The sequence below is a fragment of the Aquarana catesbeiana genome, linkage group LG01 (genome assembly GCF_042186555.1).
Source record: "Aquarana catesbeiana isolate 2022-GZ linkage group LG01, ASM4218655v1, whole genome shotgun sequence".
Taxonomy (NCBI): Eukaryota; Metazoa; Chordata; class Amphibia; order Anura; family Ranidae; genus Aquarana; species Aquarana catesbeiana.
Window position 1 is genome coordinate 243,207,552 of NC_133324.1, and position 15,742 is coordinate 243,223,293.

Consider the following 15,742-nt stretch of genomic DNA (forward strand, 5'->3'; position numbering starts at 1 on the left):
ATTGCTCCGACACAGCGTAAGTATGAAACCAAACAGATATAACATTCATACCATGAACTACCCCTTATCTCCCTGAATAGCATCTGTAGGCGTCAACTCTAAGCCTGTTCTCTGTTATAAATCATGAGGGGAAGGAAAGCAAGAACTCTAGCAAGGGGTGACTACCTAATCTGCCCTTTCTACATAAGTCTCTTGACCATGTACATTTTGCCCAGCTTACACGACGGACCAGGAGGGTTTACCCTGTAAAATAAAGTGAATCAATTGCTGTAAAAGTAAATAAAAATTTTTGAAAAAACGTCAGCTGACAGGCAGCCCTCTCTTTCGCTTCACCTACGGAACATCTCTAGTGTTCATCAGGGAAATTTTCTCAGATAATGTAGTAGTCTCTGGGAAGAGTGTCCAGCAACATAAGTGAGGTGCATACCGATCTGTATATGCAATGAGATAGAATAGTTAAGTCTTACCACAGGGACTTGAGTGTCGGGGGTTTTCCCAGGAATGACCGTGTTGTTCCGTACTAGACCCCGGGCGGAGCAGCACCAGTGTTCTGCCATGTCAGCTTAGGGTTATCAGCAGTAGATCAATAAAAAACGGTGAGCGGAGAGTTAAGGTCCCCGGCCGACGCTGTTTGTTCCTTCCTCTTTCCATGGAGGGGGGGGTAAAACATTTTAACAGTTGAGCAGTAGTCATACCTCCGGGAGTAGGGGTGAAAGAGCTTTAGCTGTGTACGGATGTCCTCTCCGGGCTACACTTTGTTAGAAAGATCATGACTCCCGAGATCCCTCAGCAGAGGGTGATCGATTTCTCCTCCTGGATCGCTGTCGGCGGGGGGGTTGGTTGGGAGGATGAGCGGAAGATCCTGACCGACCTGTGTTACGAGGAAGGATGATCAACCAGTTTGGAACCTGAATCGGTTCCACTCCCAGAAAATCAAAACAGGCTGGTAGATCTGCAGGAGAGCGCAAGGTAAAGGAGGTAGCAGATTTGTGGAATATAACCGCCAAGGGAAATCCCCAGCGGTATGTGCAGTTCTGTGTTCTGGCAAGGTCCAATATTGGTCTCAGCATGGCTCTTCTCTGCAACGTGGCTCTTGAGAGATCAGGTAGAATTTTAATTGCTGCGCCATCAAATTCTACTGTTCCGTGTTCCCAGGCTTTCCGCAGTATAAGTTCCTTTTGATTGTAGTGATGTACTCTACAAAGTACATCTCTTGGTCTGTCTGGGTCTTGTGATTTAGGCCCTAGTGTTCTGTGTACTCTATCCAGCTCTAGGGAAGGTGGGGAGTCTCCCAGAACCTCCCGAAAGATGGCATTCACTGTCGCTGCCAGGTCTTCCGCTCCGGTAGCTTCTGGAAGGCCCCGCAGCCTGAGGTTGTTGCGTCGGCTGCGGTCCTCCAAATCTTCTAAGTGAAGCTGGAGGTCTATGGCCGTATTCGACTGGGAGACCTGTGAGCGTTCTAGGGTTTCAATCCGGTGTGTGAGGGATGTAATCGTAGCTTCTCCCGAGTCCACGCGGTTCGTGAGAGCATGCAGGTCCTCTCTCACTTCCTGGATGTCTCTGCTGTGTGCCTCTTCAATGCGGAGGATGAGGGCTTCTATGTCCGACTTGGTCGGGAGTGCCTGCAGGATCTCTCGGATGTCGTCTGGCATTCCACTCGGCTGGAGAGACATGCTGGCCATGTTTGCAGAGCAAGCTCTCTGTGTTTCTCTGGGACAGTCTGTGGAGGCGGATGAGGTGGAAGAGCACGGAGAGTCCGGTATGGTAATTCCAGGTGAACAAGGTGCACGTGGCGCGGCTAATATGGCGCCTGGGGATACTCTCTGGGGTCCGCGGAAATATCTTTGAATTCCGTTTCGTGGTGTAGAGGAATAGTTGCCTCCTGCTGCCGATCTTGTTCGGTAATGTCTAGGGGTTATCATGCCTCTCTGTTGTTCAGATATTGCCGTCAGTTTAGCGGGGCAGATCGGGGTGGCCAGGAGCTCTCTTCAAACGCGTCCTCACTCGGCCATTGCTAAGCCACGCCCGTATTTTTTTTTTTTTAATTGTGTTTGAAAGACTGCTGCGCAAATACAGTGTGACATAAAATATTGCAACAACCACCATTTTATTCTCTAGGCTCTCTGCAGCAACAACCAATTTTCGTGTGGCCATCGAATGCGTAAACGAACATGTTGGAAATTTTTTGAAAAACAAACGATCGAAAAAGAAATGTGCATGTGCAAGAAAAGAAAATTCCCGGAAAGAAAAGAAGAAGATTCCCAGCCATGAAAATTCTTTTCTGTAGCAACATGAGGTGAAATTGAAGGCTTGGTTGGCCGAATTATGAAATCAATAGTGGCACCATCGGATCACAAAATGCACACATTTTCTGATTTTAAAACAAAATTCTTTCGAAATTCGACCATGTATGGTCAGCCTCAGTGTTTAAATGGTTAAACTTTCCTCACCTACACACAGAAGTTAATTCTTTTGACCCAAGAAGAAAAGTTACTTTGTTTACTTATCAGAGATGTTGTGATAAAACTTGGCAGGCTGCCTGGATTTTTTTTTTTTTTTCAGCTGTGAGAACTCTCTGCACTTGTTAGAAGGGAAAAGAATCGCGATTTCGATTCTTAATGATTAATCGTGCAGCTCTAATATGCAGACGTTTTCTTTCTACATGTACGGCGGAGTGTATGGAGATACAGCCAGCTGAGGTCCGCACATACATCTAGGAGCCATACTTTGGTGATGAGACCAAATGATCATCATACCCATTGAAGGATTGTTGTCCTAAAAGCCCATTTGATCTGCATTAATTTACAGATCGACTTGCAAGGTGAGCGAGCATTTTAGCTGGTGGAGGACCACCTGCGTGGCAGCGGAGTACATAGTTTATAAGGGTGAAGGACCCTCAATACTTGCGTTTTTGTTTTTTTTTGGGTATATATAAAAAAAAAAAAAAAAAAGTGGACTATTTTGAAGCTTTTTTCAGTGAAGCACATCGTTTTTAAGGGTGAAGGGCCTTAAACATTGACACGTTTGAATTGTAGCATGAGGGCATGAGGGAGTGCTACTTTCACTTTATTGCTGTTTTTTTCAATAATTGGAATTTTTTAATGTCATTAAGTGTATAAGGGGTTGATGTAATCTGATTATGATTTTCTACAATGTTTAAGCACCTAGGATTATGTTTACTTAATACCAGGAGGTTGGTCATATAATTAGGCAATCTGTTTTAACCACTTCACATTCGCGCTATGGCCGAATGACGGCCACAGCCCGGACCTGAATTCCTGGGAGGCAGTCATATGACGGCCTCCCCTGTGCACGCGCCCTGCAGGGCGCGCGCCGAGCGCGCTGCGATCACCGAGTCACTGAGACTCGGTCCCGGCCCCTTACCATGTGATCAGCTGTCAGCTGATCACATGATGTAAACAAAAGATCGGTAATCGTTTTTTTTCTACGTCAGCGCGAGTAGAAAAAAAAGCCGATCACCGGCTAAGATGTGAGGGACATCGGTCCCGAAGTGGAAGAGGCACATCTGCCTCATCAGTGCCACCTAACAGTGCCACCTATCAATGCCCAGTAGTGCCACCTAGCAGTGCTGCCCATTACTGCCGCCTATCAGTGCCCATCAATGAAGGAGAAAAATGACCTGTTTTAAATTTTTTATAACAAAATATAAAAAAATTTTTTTTTTTAATTCAGTTTTTTACATTTTTTAACAAAATACCACTAAAAGAAAGCTCTATTTGTGGTGAAAAATTTATAAAAATTTCATTAGGGTACAGTTTTGTATGACCGTGCAATTGTCATTCAAAGTGTGACAGCACTGAAAGCTGAAAATTGGTCTGGATAGGAGGGGGTTTAAGTGCCCAGTAAGCAAGTGGTTAAGCAGCGCAAATACACACCTTTTTTCCCCATCAGTACAGTATTATATCTGATCGCTGTATTAGTGTCAATAGCTATGTCAGACCCCTTTCACACTGATGGCCGCTCCACACTAGCGGTAAAGCGCTGCTCGGTTGCACGGCGCTGTGCGGGCGGGAGCGGGGCACTTTTAACCCCAAAGAATGGCTTCGACAGCGCTGCCCATTGATTTCAATGGCTGGTGCGGTTTGGGAGCGCTGTATACACCGCTCCCTTACCGCCCCAAAGACTCTGCTTGCAGGATTTTTTTTCTGTCCTGCACTCGGGCTTTCACACTGGGGAGGCAGTTTACAGGTGCTACTTTTAGCGCTAAAATGACTGTAAAGTGCCTTCAGTGTGAAAGGGGTCTTTGTGTACCACCCAGAGAGGGTCTGTTAGTGCCAGATCGCCACACTAACACAGTCCCAGTTTAATTCGCTGATCACAGCCATTACAGTATAACGTCTATAGCTGCGTAAATTGTAAATATATATAATAATATTATAAAATTTGTAGACGTTATAACTCACACAAACCAATTATTATACACTTACTGGGGATTTTTTTTTCTTTTACCAAAGACATGTAGCAGAATACATTTTGGCCTAATTTATGAAGAAATTAAATTTTGGGGGGTTTTTTTACTGAATAAGTTTGATAAAGTAGAAAATATTGTGTGTGTTTTTTTTTTTTTTTTTTTCAAAATTTTGCGGCCTTTTTTAATTTATATAATAAAAAATAAAACACCCAGTGGTGATCAAATACCACCAAAAGAAAGCTCTATTTGTGTGAAAAAAATGATATAAATTTAATGAGTACAGTGTAGCACGCCCGTGCAATTGTCAGTTAACCACTTCACCCCTGGAAGGATTTACCCCCTTAATGACCAGAGCATTTTTTGCGATACGGCACTGTGTCGCTTTAACTGACAATTGCGCGGTCATTCGACGTTGTACACAAACAAAATTTTCTTTTCTTGGTATTTGATCACCTCTGCGGTTTTTAATATTTTCCACTATAAACAAAAAATAAAAGACTGACAATTGTGAAAAAAAAAAAACAATATTTTTAACTTTTTGCTATAATAAATACCAAAAAAAAAAAAAAAACCAAATAACTTCATCAGTTTAGGCTAATATGTATTCTTCTACATATTTTTGGTAAAAAAAAAAACAAAAAATAATAATAAAAAAAAAAAATTAAAAAAAAAAAAAAAAATTCACAGGTGGCCCGCTGGCCACACGCTTCGGCTCCAGCGACGCCCGCCTGGTATTGCTCTTAAAGCGCCCGACGTTCACCTATAGCAATTCGCGCAGCTGTGCCAACCTGCCACAGTATAATGATGGCAGCTGGTCGGCAAGCAGTTGAAGTAGTGCTAAATAATAAAAAATGCCCAGGCCATGAAGGGGTTAAAACCATCAGAGGTCAAGTGGTTAATATAGTTAGCTTGGACCAAACTAATTATTTTCTTCACTAATACATGTGGCCACTGTTAGTGCTGTATAAACTATATGTAGAATCAGCTGTATGCAGTGCAACTTTCCAGCAGTGGGGCGGAAACTTCCTGTCCCATTACTGGAACAAAACTCACAGGAGTCAGGCTGAGCAAAGGTTCTTGTGAATGGCCCAACTCAAATTTTTTTCCGGGACCAGGACGTTTATTGCTGCCGGAACACAGCACTGTATGATGTATGTAGCTGATTCTAAAATAGGATTTTTATAACAGCTTACCTGTAAAATCCTTTTCTTGGAGTACATCACGGGCACAGAGCCATAGTATTAACTTAATGGGTATATAGGCACCTTCAGGTGATGGACACTGGTATACCCAATACAGGAAGTTCACTCCCTATATAACCCCTCCTCCTACCAGGAGTACCTCAGTTTTTGTAGCAAAGCAATATACTTAAACCCCAAAAAGAGGGGAGGGACTAGAGCTGCAACTAACGATTATTTTCATAATCGATTAGTTGGCCGATTATTGTTTCGATTAATCGGTTAATAACCTTAAAAAAAAAGTGTGGTGTATAATTTTAGTTAATATGTAAAGTTTTTAAAAAAGGTAATTTATTCTTAAATATCTCTATGCAGTTGTAAATATAAATAACCAACTATATGGTTAGGGAGCAAAATATCTAATCCACTCTGAGAATAACAGACAGAAGAGATATACTGTATATACTATTAGAAGAGATATACTGTATATACACTATTAGAGGAGATATACTGTATATACTATTAAAGCTTGAATCTGGTAAATATCATCAGAGATCAAATTTTTTTTTATTAAAAACAAAAACAAACAATGTCATTTTAAGAATGTTCCTTCGATTTTCTAATCGTTAGTGGGGTCAAATCGATGTTCATTTTCAACCACAGTGACGGGAAAATTTGGAAATACAAAACTTGGTCAAAGGAATTTTCAGACAGTGTATGTGGTTTTCGTTCAGAAATGACATTCATCTTAAAAACAGAATGTTAAAAACAAGTGAAAATTTCGAACAACATTCTTTCATTCAGCGAATGTACAAACATTTTTCTGAAAATTGATCGGTGTGGCCAGCATAAGGCTCCGTACACACCTATGCAGTTTGCTTTTGATCTGTTTCTGCAGTGCTTTTTGATTTTTGTGCATGTGTTTTTGCTGCGATTTGCATTTTGCTTTTTTTTGGCCAATTTGTTGTTGGGCAGATTAAAAAGCACAAATTGCTGAAAAAATGCATTACATGCTTTTCTGCAGCTTTTCTATTGAAGTATATTGAACCGAAAAAGCACCGTTTTGCGTGAATGTGTCCCATAGGAAACCATGTAAATGAACTGCAGTGCGTTTCTGCAAAAAGCACCAAAAAACACATAGATGTGAACCAGGTCTAAGACATTTAGTAACACAATGGGGTTAAAAAAAAAAAAAAAACGAAAATTGGCCCTTTATAGTACAAAAAAAAGCAGATAATTACTACTGTAAAGGGGTTCATTTTTTTACTGTAGAGCTGTGAAAGTAATATTTACAGTAGCGATTATTTGCTCTTTTTGTACTATAAAGGGCTCATTTTAGTTTTTCTTTAACCCCATTATATTACTGGCCGATTAATCGATTATGAAAATAGCAATTGATTAATTTCATAATCGATTGGTTGTCGATTAATCGATTAGTTGTTTCAGCCCTAGGAGGGACCTCTGTGTCCCATGATGTACTCCAAGAAAAGGATTTTACAGGTAAGCTGTTATAAAAATCCTATCTTCTTTATCGTACATCACGGGACACAGAGCACCATAGTAATCACTATGTGGGACGTCCCATAGCAATGCTACTTGAGGGGAGGGAGACATAACCCGGAGGGTACCCCCAGACTTGAGGACCTATACTGCTGCCTGCAGCACACTGCGCCCAAAGGCGATATCCTCATACCTCCTTACATCCACTTGATAAAACTTGGTGAATGTATGCACTGAAGACCAAGTTGCGGCCTTACAGATCTGAGCCATGGAGGCCTGGTGATGCACTGCCCTAGAAGCACTAACCACCCTGGTAAAGTGCGCTTTGACTTGAAAAGAGGGAATCTTACCCCTTAAATCATAAGTCTGAATTATAACTTGCCAAATCCACTTAGCGACAGTGGATTTCAACGCTGCCTGTCCTTTAAGACCCTCTGGCAGAATAAATAAGACATCAGTCTTCCGAATTTGAGCAGTCATCTTTAAATAGACTTTGACTGCTGTCACCACATCAAGACAATGTAGTGACTTTTTCCCTGGAACATGGTTTTGGAAAAAACGATGGCAGGAGAATGTCTTGGTTCAGGTAGAAAACTGAGACCACTTTTGGTAAAAAACCTGGACGAGGGCGCAACACCACTCTGTCCTCATGAATGATCAAATAGGGCTCTTTACAAGAAAGAGCAGCCAAATTCCAAAAACCCTCCTTGCTGAGGATATAGCAACCAAAAATACCAACTTCCTTGTCAGAAGGACTTAGGGAATATGTTGTATCGGTTCAAATGGCTGTTTTTGTAACACTGACAAAACTAAGTTCAAGTCCCAAGGGTTCAAAGGAGGTTTGACTGGCGGATTAAGCTGCATCGCACCATTGCATAAAACCTCGGACAAAGAATGTGTCGCAAGCGGTCTTTGAAATAAGACCGATAAAGCTGAGACTTGGCCCTTAATAGTACTCAAGGCCAACTTCATCTCTAGTTGAATGAAAAATGTGAAAACCCCACCGAATCCACTGCACTAATAAATTAAATTAATGAACCATGGCTGATGCGTCTAATAAATGGGATACCTCCTGTAATATCAATAGTTATGTGGAACTACAAAATATTAAGACAAAGAGAGGTCTCAAGAATGGTAAATAATCAGAGGGTCAGCTACAGTCTATGGTACAAATATATAAGACTTTATTGATGAAAAAAGGAAGATTAAAAACGTGAGGTTCATCAGAGGTGACACTGACACAACTTAGTGCCTCAACACCGGTGAACCACACTCTGACAATATCAAAAAACAATCAACTGAAACACAAAAAGATATAAAATCAGTAAAAACCACTGTGCTCGAATCACCTCCCCACACACTCCACAGACCAGATCCCCCCCTCACAGATGTGGGATACTCAATAGATGTTATGTGTTTGAAAAATATTCATTCAGGATAACGCATTGCTGTCCAGTAATGTGGTTTCAAAATAAATGCTGGATGAACATATCATACATAGCTAGTATTCCCATATAGCCATGAGTTTGCCACTAATATCTTGTGCACGGATCCTGATAGAATTATTTTACTCCCTGCATTGATCAATACAGATCATATATTTGAATGAAATGACAGCCCCACAGTCAGTCCCAGTATTTCTGGGCATGCTCCAACTTGCAGCTGAAAAGGAATTTAACCCTGTATCTTGTTATGTAGCTACATGATATCATGGAAGACAAGTCTTATAGGGATATAAGATTCCAGTCGTTTCCTTTTATCCTGGCACAAAGGGGCTGATCGTCCGCTCAAAGTGTCAAAGGTAGTCCGCCTGCCAATTCTCTACTCCCGGAATGAAGACTGCCGATAGGCACGGAACATTCCTTTCTGCCCAAGTTAGAATATGGTTCACCTCTCTCTGCGCTGAGAGACTCTTGGTGCCCCCCTTGGTGATTGATATAGGCCACATTGTCGGATTGGATCCTGACAGGACAATCTTGTAACCTGGAAGTCCAGGCTTTCAGAGCCAGATGCACTGCCCGAATCTCTAAGATATTAATGGGCAAAGTTCTTTTGGCTCTTGACCACTGTCCCTGGACAGTTGTCTTCTCTAGTACTGCTCGCCAGCCTGAAAGGCTGGCATCTGTCATTACCGCTTTCCAGATAGGTCTGAAGGATTTTCCTTTCAGCAGATTCTGGGTTAGTAACCAACTGAGGCTTTGGGACACCCTTGGGGACAGCCGCATTGGCAAGTCTAAAGCTTGAATTGTTTTGTTCCAAACAGACAGGATACTGTTTTGTAACAGTCTCGAATGAAACTGGGCATAGGGAACAGCTTCGAATGAAGCCACCATCTTTCCTAGCAACCTCATGCAAAGGCGAATGGAGGGATCGCCTTTTGACCTGACCATTCACACCAGCTCTCTTATGGAGTTGATTTTTGCCTGAGGCAAGAACACCTTTTTCTGAGCTGTGTCTATGATCAGACCCAGGTACTCCAGCCTTTTTATCGGTTTTAAGGAAGATTTCTCTAGGTTGAGAATCCAACCCAAACTTTCCAGGTAACTGGTTTTAATGCGCACGCTTTGCTCCAAACGAGCCACCGACTGGTCTATTAGCAATAGATCTTCTAAGACTGTTATGCTCTGTGTCCTTAACCTGGCTAGAGGTGGGGCCAGGACTTTTGTAAACACCCAGGGTGCTATAGCTAGCCCGAAGGGCAAGGCTACAAACTGGAAATGCTGCTGTTCTACCTCGAACCGCAGAAACCTTTGGTGAGCAGGAAATATAGGGACATGCAGATATGCATCCCTGATGTCGATAGATGCCAGAAGTTCTCCTCCTTGTAGGATAGAAACCGCTGACCTGATCGACTCCATACGAAAGGAGTGGATCTTCAGGAACTGATTTAGATTCTTTAGATCTAGAATGGGTCTGACATATCTAATCGGTTTGGGAACTGTAAAGAGGTCTGAATAAAACTCCAAACCTTGCTCTACTGTGGGGATCTGTATGATCACCCCCTGAGCCATTAATCGGTCTAGTGCCCGAAACAGAGATTGCCTTTTCCCTGGATCTTTGGGAATGTTTGACCTCAGGAAACGAGATGGTGGAAAGTCACGAAATTCCAGCTTGTACCCCAGAGTTACCGTGGAGATGACCCATCTGTCCTGAATTTCCTATTGCCAGACTTCTGATAACTTTAGAAGTCTTCCCCCCACCTCGGCGAGGGGGGGTGCCTCTTCATAATGAGGCTTTAGGATTCTGCTTTGCAGGTTTCCGGCCCCAGGACTTCTTTTGAGCCTGGGCCTGACCCTGAGGTTCTCCTCTAGAGTCTTGTGGCGGAGGCCGTCGCCACTGCCTAGAGGCGAAAGCCCCTGGCGCAGGAGAAAGAGCCAGTTTAAATGAAGGGCCTTTATACTTTCTTTTGACAGGCAAAAGAGTACTTTTCCTACTAGAAATTGTTTGGATGTATTTGTCCAAATCATCCCCAAATAGCCGATCCCCATGAAAAGGGAACCCAGTCAGGAGCTTTTTACATGGTGCTTCGGCTGACTAATTTTTTTAAACACAGGATTCTACACATGTGTACTAGCATAAGCGTAAGGCGGGACGCCTGGTGAATAGAATCTTTAATGGCATCTATGGTAAAGCATTATGCCTTTGGTAGTTCGGCCAAATTTCGGGCTTGTTGTGCAGGAACCTCTTTAAGGGCCTGTCTAAATTGGTCCTTTAGGGATTGGCAGACACCTTTTGCAGCGACTGCAGGCTGAGTAATGGCACCTGCCAAAGAAAAAGCAGATTTTAACAGGAATTCCAACCTTTTATCAGTTGGATCCTTAAGCATTTGTGCATTGTCTACAGGACAAGTTAGGCCTTTATTCACACTGGACATCGCAGCATCAACTGCTGGTACATTCCATTTTTTGGTGAATTTCTCCTCCATAGGATAGAGAACTGAGAATCTCTTTGGAGGAAGAAAATGCTTATCCGGGTGATCCCATTCAGCATAAATAAGCTGTTCTAGTAATGCATGGACAGGAAACGCATGCAAAGACTTTGAAGGTTTTAAGGAACCCAAGGAAGAAACCGAGCTTTCAGCAGATTCCGTTAGGGGTAGCATGAAAGTAGAACAAACCATCTCCTTAAGAGATTGTATCAGCAACTTCTCAGATTGTGAGGCTGAAAAGGGTTCATCTACCATTGTTTCCTCTGCAGAGGAGTCATCGGTTTGTCTTTCCTCTTAATCGCCTGAGGGTAACACCTCATCCTGTTCCCACTGTTCCCCTTGCAAAGGGTCTAAGGTGGGGGAGGGGGATCTAGACCGCTTCCAATCCATTTGAATGGAGGATGCGATTAAAGCCGCTAATCTTCCTTCCAGGCCCTGCAGAGCGGAGGAAAAGGCATCTTCAGTTACGTATACAGGGGCTGAGATGTGAGAAGCAGCTGCACCACCAATTTGTTCCAATGACTCACCCTGGCTTGCCATAATTGGTATTTCAGGTGAGTATGACAGTGTGGAGGTACGACTGGAGTTCCTAGCGCCTGGGGGTGAAACCTTTGGTACCTTTTTGGTCTTTGTGGTCCTAAGCACAAAAGCAGAGGGACTATTAAATTGCACTACTTGCTGAACATAGTCATGACAGAATGATGCCGCTATTAAGTTCAGCCTAGTGCTGGGAAAAATGTCCTTCCCGTATTAGGAATGCCACTTGCAGCCCTTACGTGTCCCACCGCTTCTGTGTCCCGTGCGCAGCCTGCTTTCTCCTCCTCGCTATCAGCCGAGGGGGGAGGGGGGGGTATGGGGGGGAGTAGTACACCACTGATGTTTCCCTAAGCCTCTGGTCCTTTCAGGGGGGAGAGAAAAGCATGGGCAAGTCTCTTACCTTGAGAGGAATCCCCCTGTGCAAGCTACTGCGGCCTCACACAGACTGACACTGAGCTTACAGTGAAGACAACAGATTAAGGTATGTTCATATACTCCCTCTAGTGGAGATTTAAGGCATGACAACATTTTTTCCCTTAAAGAAGAAATCATAGGTGGACTTTTTAGTTCCCAAGTTTCTTCCCTTACCTTATCCCTGCCGCAGGATTTGCTAATTTAACAGTCAATCCAACCTTCACCCATCACGGCGGGCTGCGTTTAGCAAACCTTCAAGAACCAGGTCCCTTTTTATCGGGGTTCTACTCCCTTGGACCTGTAAAAGCACCCTGCCAGGAAAAGCTTTTAGGTAATGTAGCATGACCAAAGTCCTGGGTCCCTGCAAAAAGAGGCGTTACAGGCAAAACCTTGTGCTTCGGATACAAGGCCCGGGTACCATCCAATTTGGCCTCAGTGGCACTTTGGATGGATCCGGTCTATGGAGGCTATTTAAATCCAGCAAGGATCCCTCCTGGAGCTCTTCAGAGCAGATCTTCACTCGTGACCAACACCCTTAGACTATGGTACCAGTCATGGAGTGCAGCAGGCACCAAGTTGTGAAGCCGCAAGCTGTCACATCCGGGTGCTCATAGTGAAGATGCCGGCGAGGGAGGACACAGGGTGAAGATAGCTAGGGTGAGCACAGTGCTGGACCGTGGGATAGGAGAGTGGCTGTTTATTAAAAGTCAGCATCTACAGTTTTTGTAGCTGCTGACTTTTAATTTTCACTTCAGAGTCTGGAACTCCCCTTTTAAGGGTCACCAACATACGCATTACCCACTTGCCTACAGGGAACTTTCACCCCCTTCCTGCCAAGGCAATTTTTCAGCGCTGTTGCACTTTGAATGAAAATTGCGCAGTCATGCTACACTGTAACCATGTGAAATGTTTTATCATTTTCTTCACACAAATAGAGCTTTCTTTCGGTGGTATTTATTCACTGCTGTTTTTTTTTTTTTTAATACTAAAAAGGGGAAGAAGAAAAGACCGAAAATTGAAAAAAAAAAAAAGGAAAAAGTTTTAAGTTTCTGTCAGAAAATTTTGTAGATAAGTAATTTTTCTCCTTTGCTGAATGTGTGCTGATGAGGTGGCACTGATGGGCACTAATATGCTGCACTTATGAGCACTGATAGGCAGCACTGACCCTGCGAGGAGATGCCGCTGATCAACTCTCCACACACTCTGTCAGTGTGGCGATGAGAGCCAATTACCGGCATTTCTGTTTTTACACGTGACCGGCTGTGATTGGACACAGCTGATCACATGGTTAAAGAACCGCAGCTCTTTACAGAGATCGGGGTCGCGTCATGTCGTAGCAACACGGCAGGACCACGATCGCCATGCGGCCAATCGTGTGCGCCGTCATATGACAGCCACCCAGAACGAGAGCCGCACCGTCCCTCCGTCATTTGACGGTGAGCGGCAAGCAGTTACAATCTGCGCGCACAATTAACTTTAGATTCTCCAACACTGTGACATGAGGCCCTACTCAAAACCAATCAGTCTGAATCCAATCAGGCAGTCCACTGCACTACATAGTTTTTGGTAGAGCTAAGGCTTACCACACGTTACAACCTCCTTTAGATCAACCACTAGGTATGTAGTGTAAGTGCCTGATAGATTGGATAGGTCCTCATAATACATAGTTTATGTAGATCTGGATTGTATATAGAGATGTAGACTCAGATTAGAACAAGGTGTATAGGGCTCTTTCCTTTGCCTGATTGATTCCAGCTGGATTAGACAACAGTGGTGTCTGCTGATCACTCTCCCCTCCTCCACAGCTGTCTGGAAGGATCACGTGGTACCTGTGACATCACTGTGTGCTCCTAGCACAGCCAGTGTGACAGGTCAGCCTCCTCTACACAATCACTGACTACGTGTCCCACCACATGAATACAGCAGCTGTACAGTGTCAGTGTGTAACACACAAGCCGTGCTGTCCCCTCTCCTAACATACAGAAAACCCCTAACACACTCCTACTTCCTGAAACCACTCACACAGGAAACTCACTGTCCGGCCAGGACCACCTGGAAAAATGACAAGCCCCGGAAACCCCGGTCCTGTCTGGATAAAACTGACATGGCTCAGTAATATATTACCACACGCTATCCATATACCTTAGGAGGCGAAAGGCATTCCACACAAGCCGCCTACTGAGAGACGCCATCTTACAGGTGGCAGCCGGATGTGACGAACAGGCCTGTACAGGAAGTAGAGCTAGCCCCCGATGTCTGCTGCCCTCTGCCGGAGAAAGGAGATATTACATAGGGCATAGTGCAGGCACATTATGGAGCCGAGCTGAATTTCCCACTTGTGTTCTCATGCGTGGAACAGTAATAATACCGACCGTCAGAGTCACTCTCAAAAATATCACCTCCTATAGAACATGTGTGCTGTACACATGCTGTTTTTTCAGTAAAAGGTGAAATATTGTACTGTGATCCCCTAACTGAAAATATACTGTGACCCCCCTCCAAAAATATACTGTGACCCCCTATCCGAAAACATACTGTGATCCCCTATCCAAAAACATACTGTGATCCCCTATCCGAAAATATACTGTGACCTCCTATCCGAAAATATACTGTGACCCCCTATCCGAAAATATACTGTGATCCCCTATCCGAAAATATACTGTGATCCCCTATCTGAAAATATACTGTGATCCCCATCCGAAAATATACTGTGACCCCCTATCCGAAAATATACTGTGACCCCCTATCCGAAAATATACTGTGATCCCCTATCTGAAAATATACTGTGCTCCTCTATCTGAAAATATACTGTGATCCCCTATCTGAAAATATACTGTGACCCCCTATCTGAAAATATACTGTGACCCCCATCCGAAAATATACTGTGACCCCCATCTGAAAATTTACTGAGACCCCCATCTGAAAATATACTGTGACCACCTATCCAAAAATATACTGTGACCCCCTATCTGAAAATTTACTGTGACCCCCTATCTCAAAATATACTGTGACCCCCTATCCGAAAATATACTGTGACCTCCATCCAAAAATATACTGTGACTTCCATCCGAAAATATACTGTGACCCCCATCCGAAAACATACTGTGATCCCCTATCCGAAAATATACTGTGACCCCCATCCAAAAATATACTGTGATCCCCTATCCGAAAATATACTGTGACCCCCATCCGAAAATATACTGTGACCACCTATCCAAAAATATACTGTGAACCCCATCTGAAAATTTACTGTGACCCCCATCTGAAAATATACTGTGACCCCCTATCTGAAAATTTACTGTGACCCCCTATCTGAAAATATACTGTGACCCCCATCCGAAAATATACTGTGACCAACTATCCAAAAATATACTGTGACCCCCATCTGAAAATATACTGTGACCTCCATCTGAATATTTACTGTGACCCCCTATCTGAAAATATACTGTGACCCCCTATCCGAAAATATACTGTGACCCCCTATCCAAAAATATACTGTGACCCCCTATCCGAAAATATACTGTGACCCCCTATCTGAAAATGCTAATGTTTGTTCCCCTGACTTCTTGACCCAGAACAGTCATGCAGCAAGTGAAGTCATAAGTCCTGATCTGTATGCTTGTCCTGGGTCAGGGGCTCATCATGTCAATCAGACAGCCGGGTCAATCCTGACAATATTGTCTAGATTCTTCCTGAGCTTGGAGCGGCTCTGCCACATCAGCTCACAGTGGGCAATAGCCTGCTATCAGCTGA

General features: G+C 43.6%; 1 protein-coding gene across 2 annotated transcripts in view; it reads right to left on the reverse strand.

Moving 5' to 3' along the window:
- DIABLO (diablo IAP-binding mitochondrial protein) overlaps positions 1-14,241 on the reverse strand; it is a 49,870-nt gene extending 35,629 nt beyond the window's left edge. For both annotated transcript variants that reach the window (XM_073626893.1, XM_073626884.1), the window contains exon 1: positions 14,132-14,241. In XM_073626893.1, the coding sequence (XP_073482994.1) occupies positions 14,132-14,181 (50 nt within the window). In that variant the 5' untranslated portion in view covers positions 14,182-14,241. The remainder of the gene's footprint in view (positions 1-14,131) is intronic.
- Positions 14,242-15,742: the final 1,501 nt, after the last annotated feature.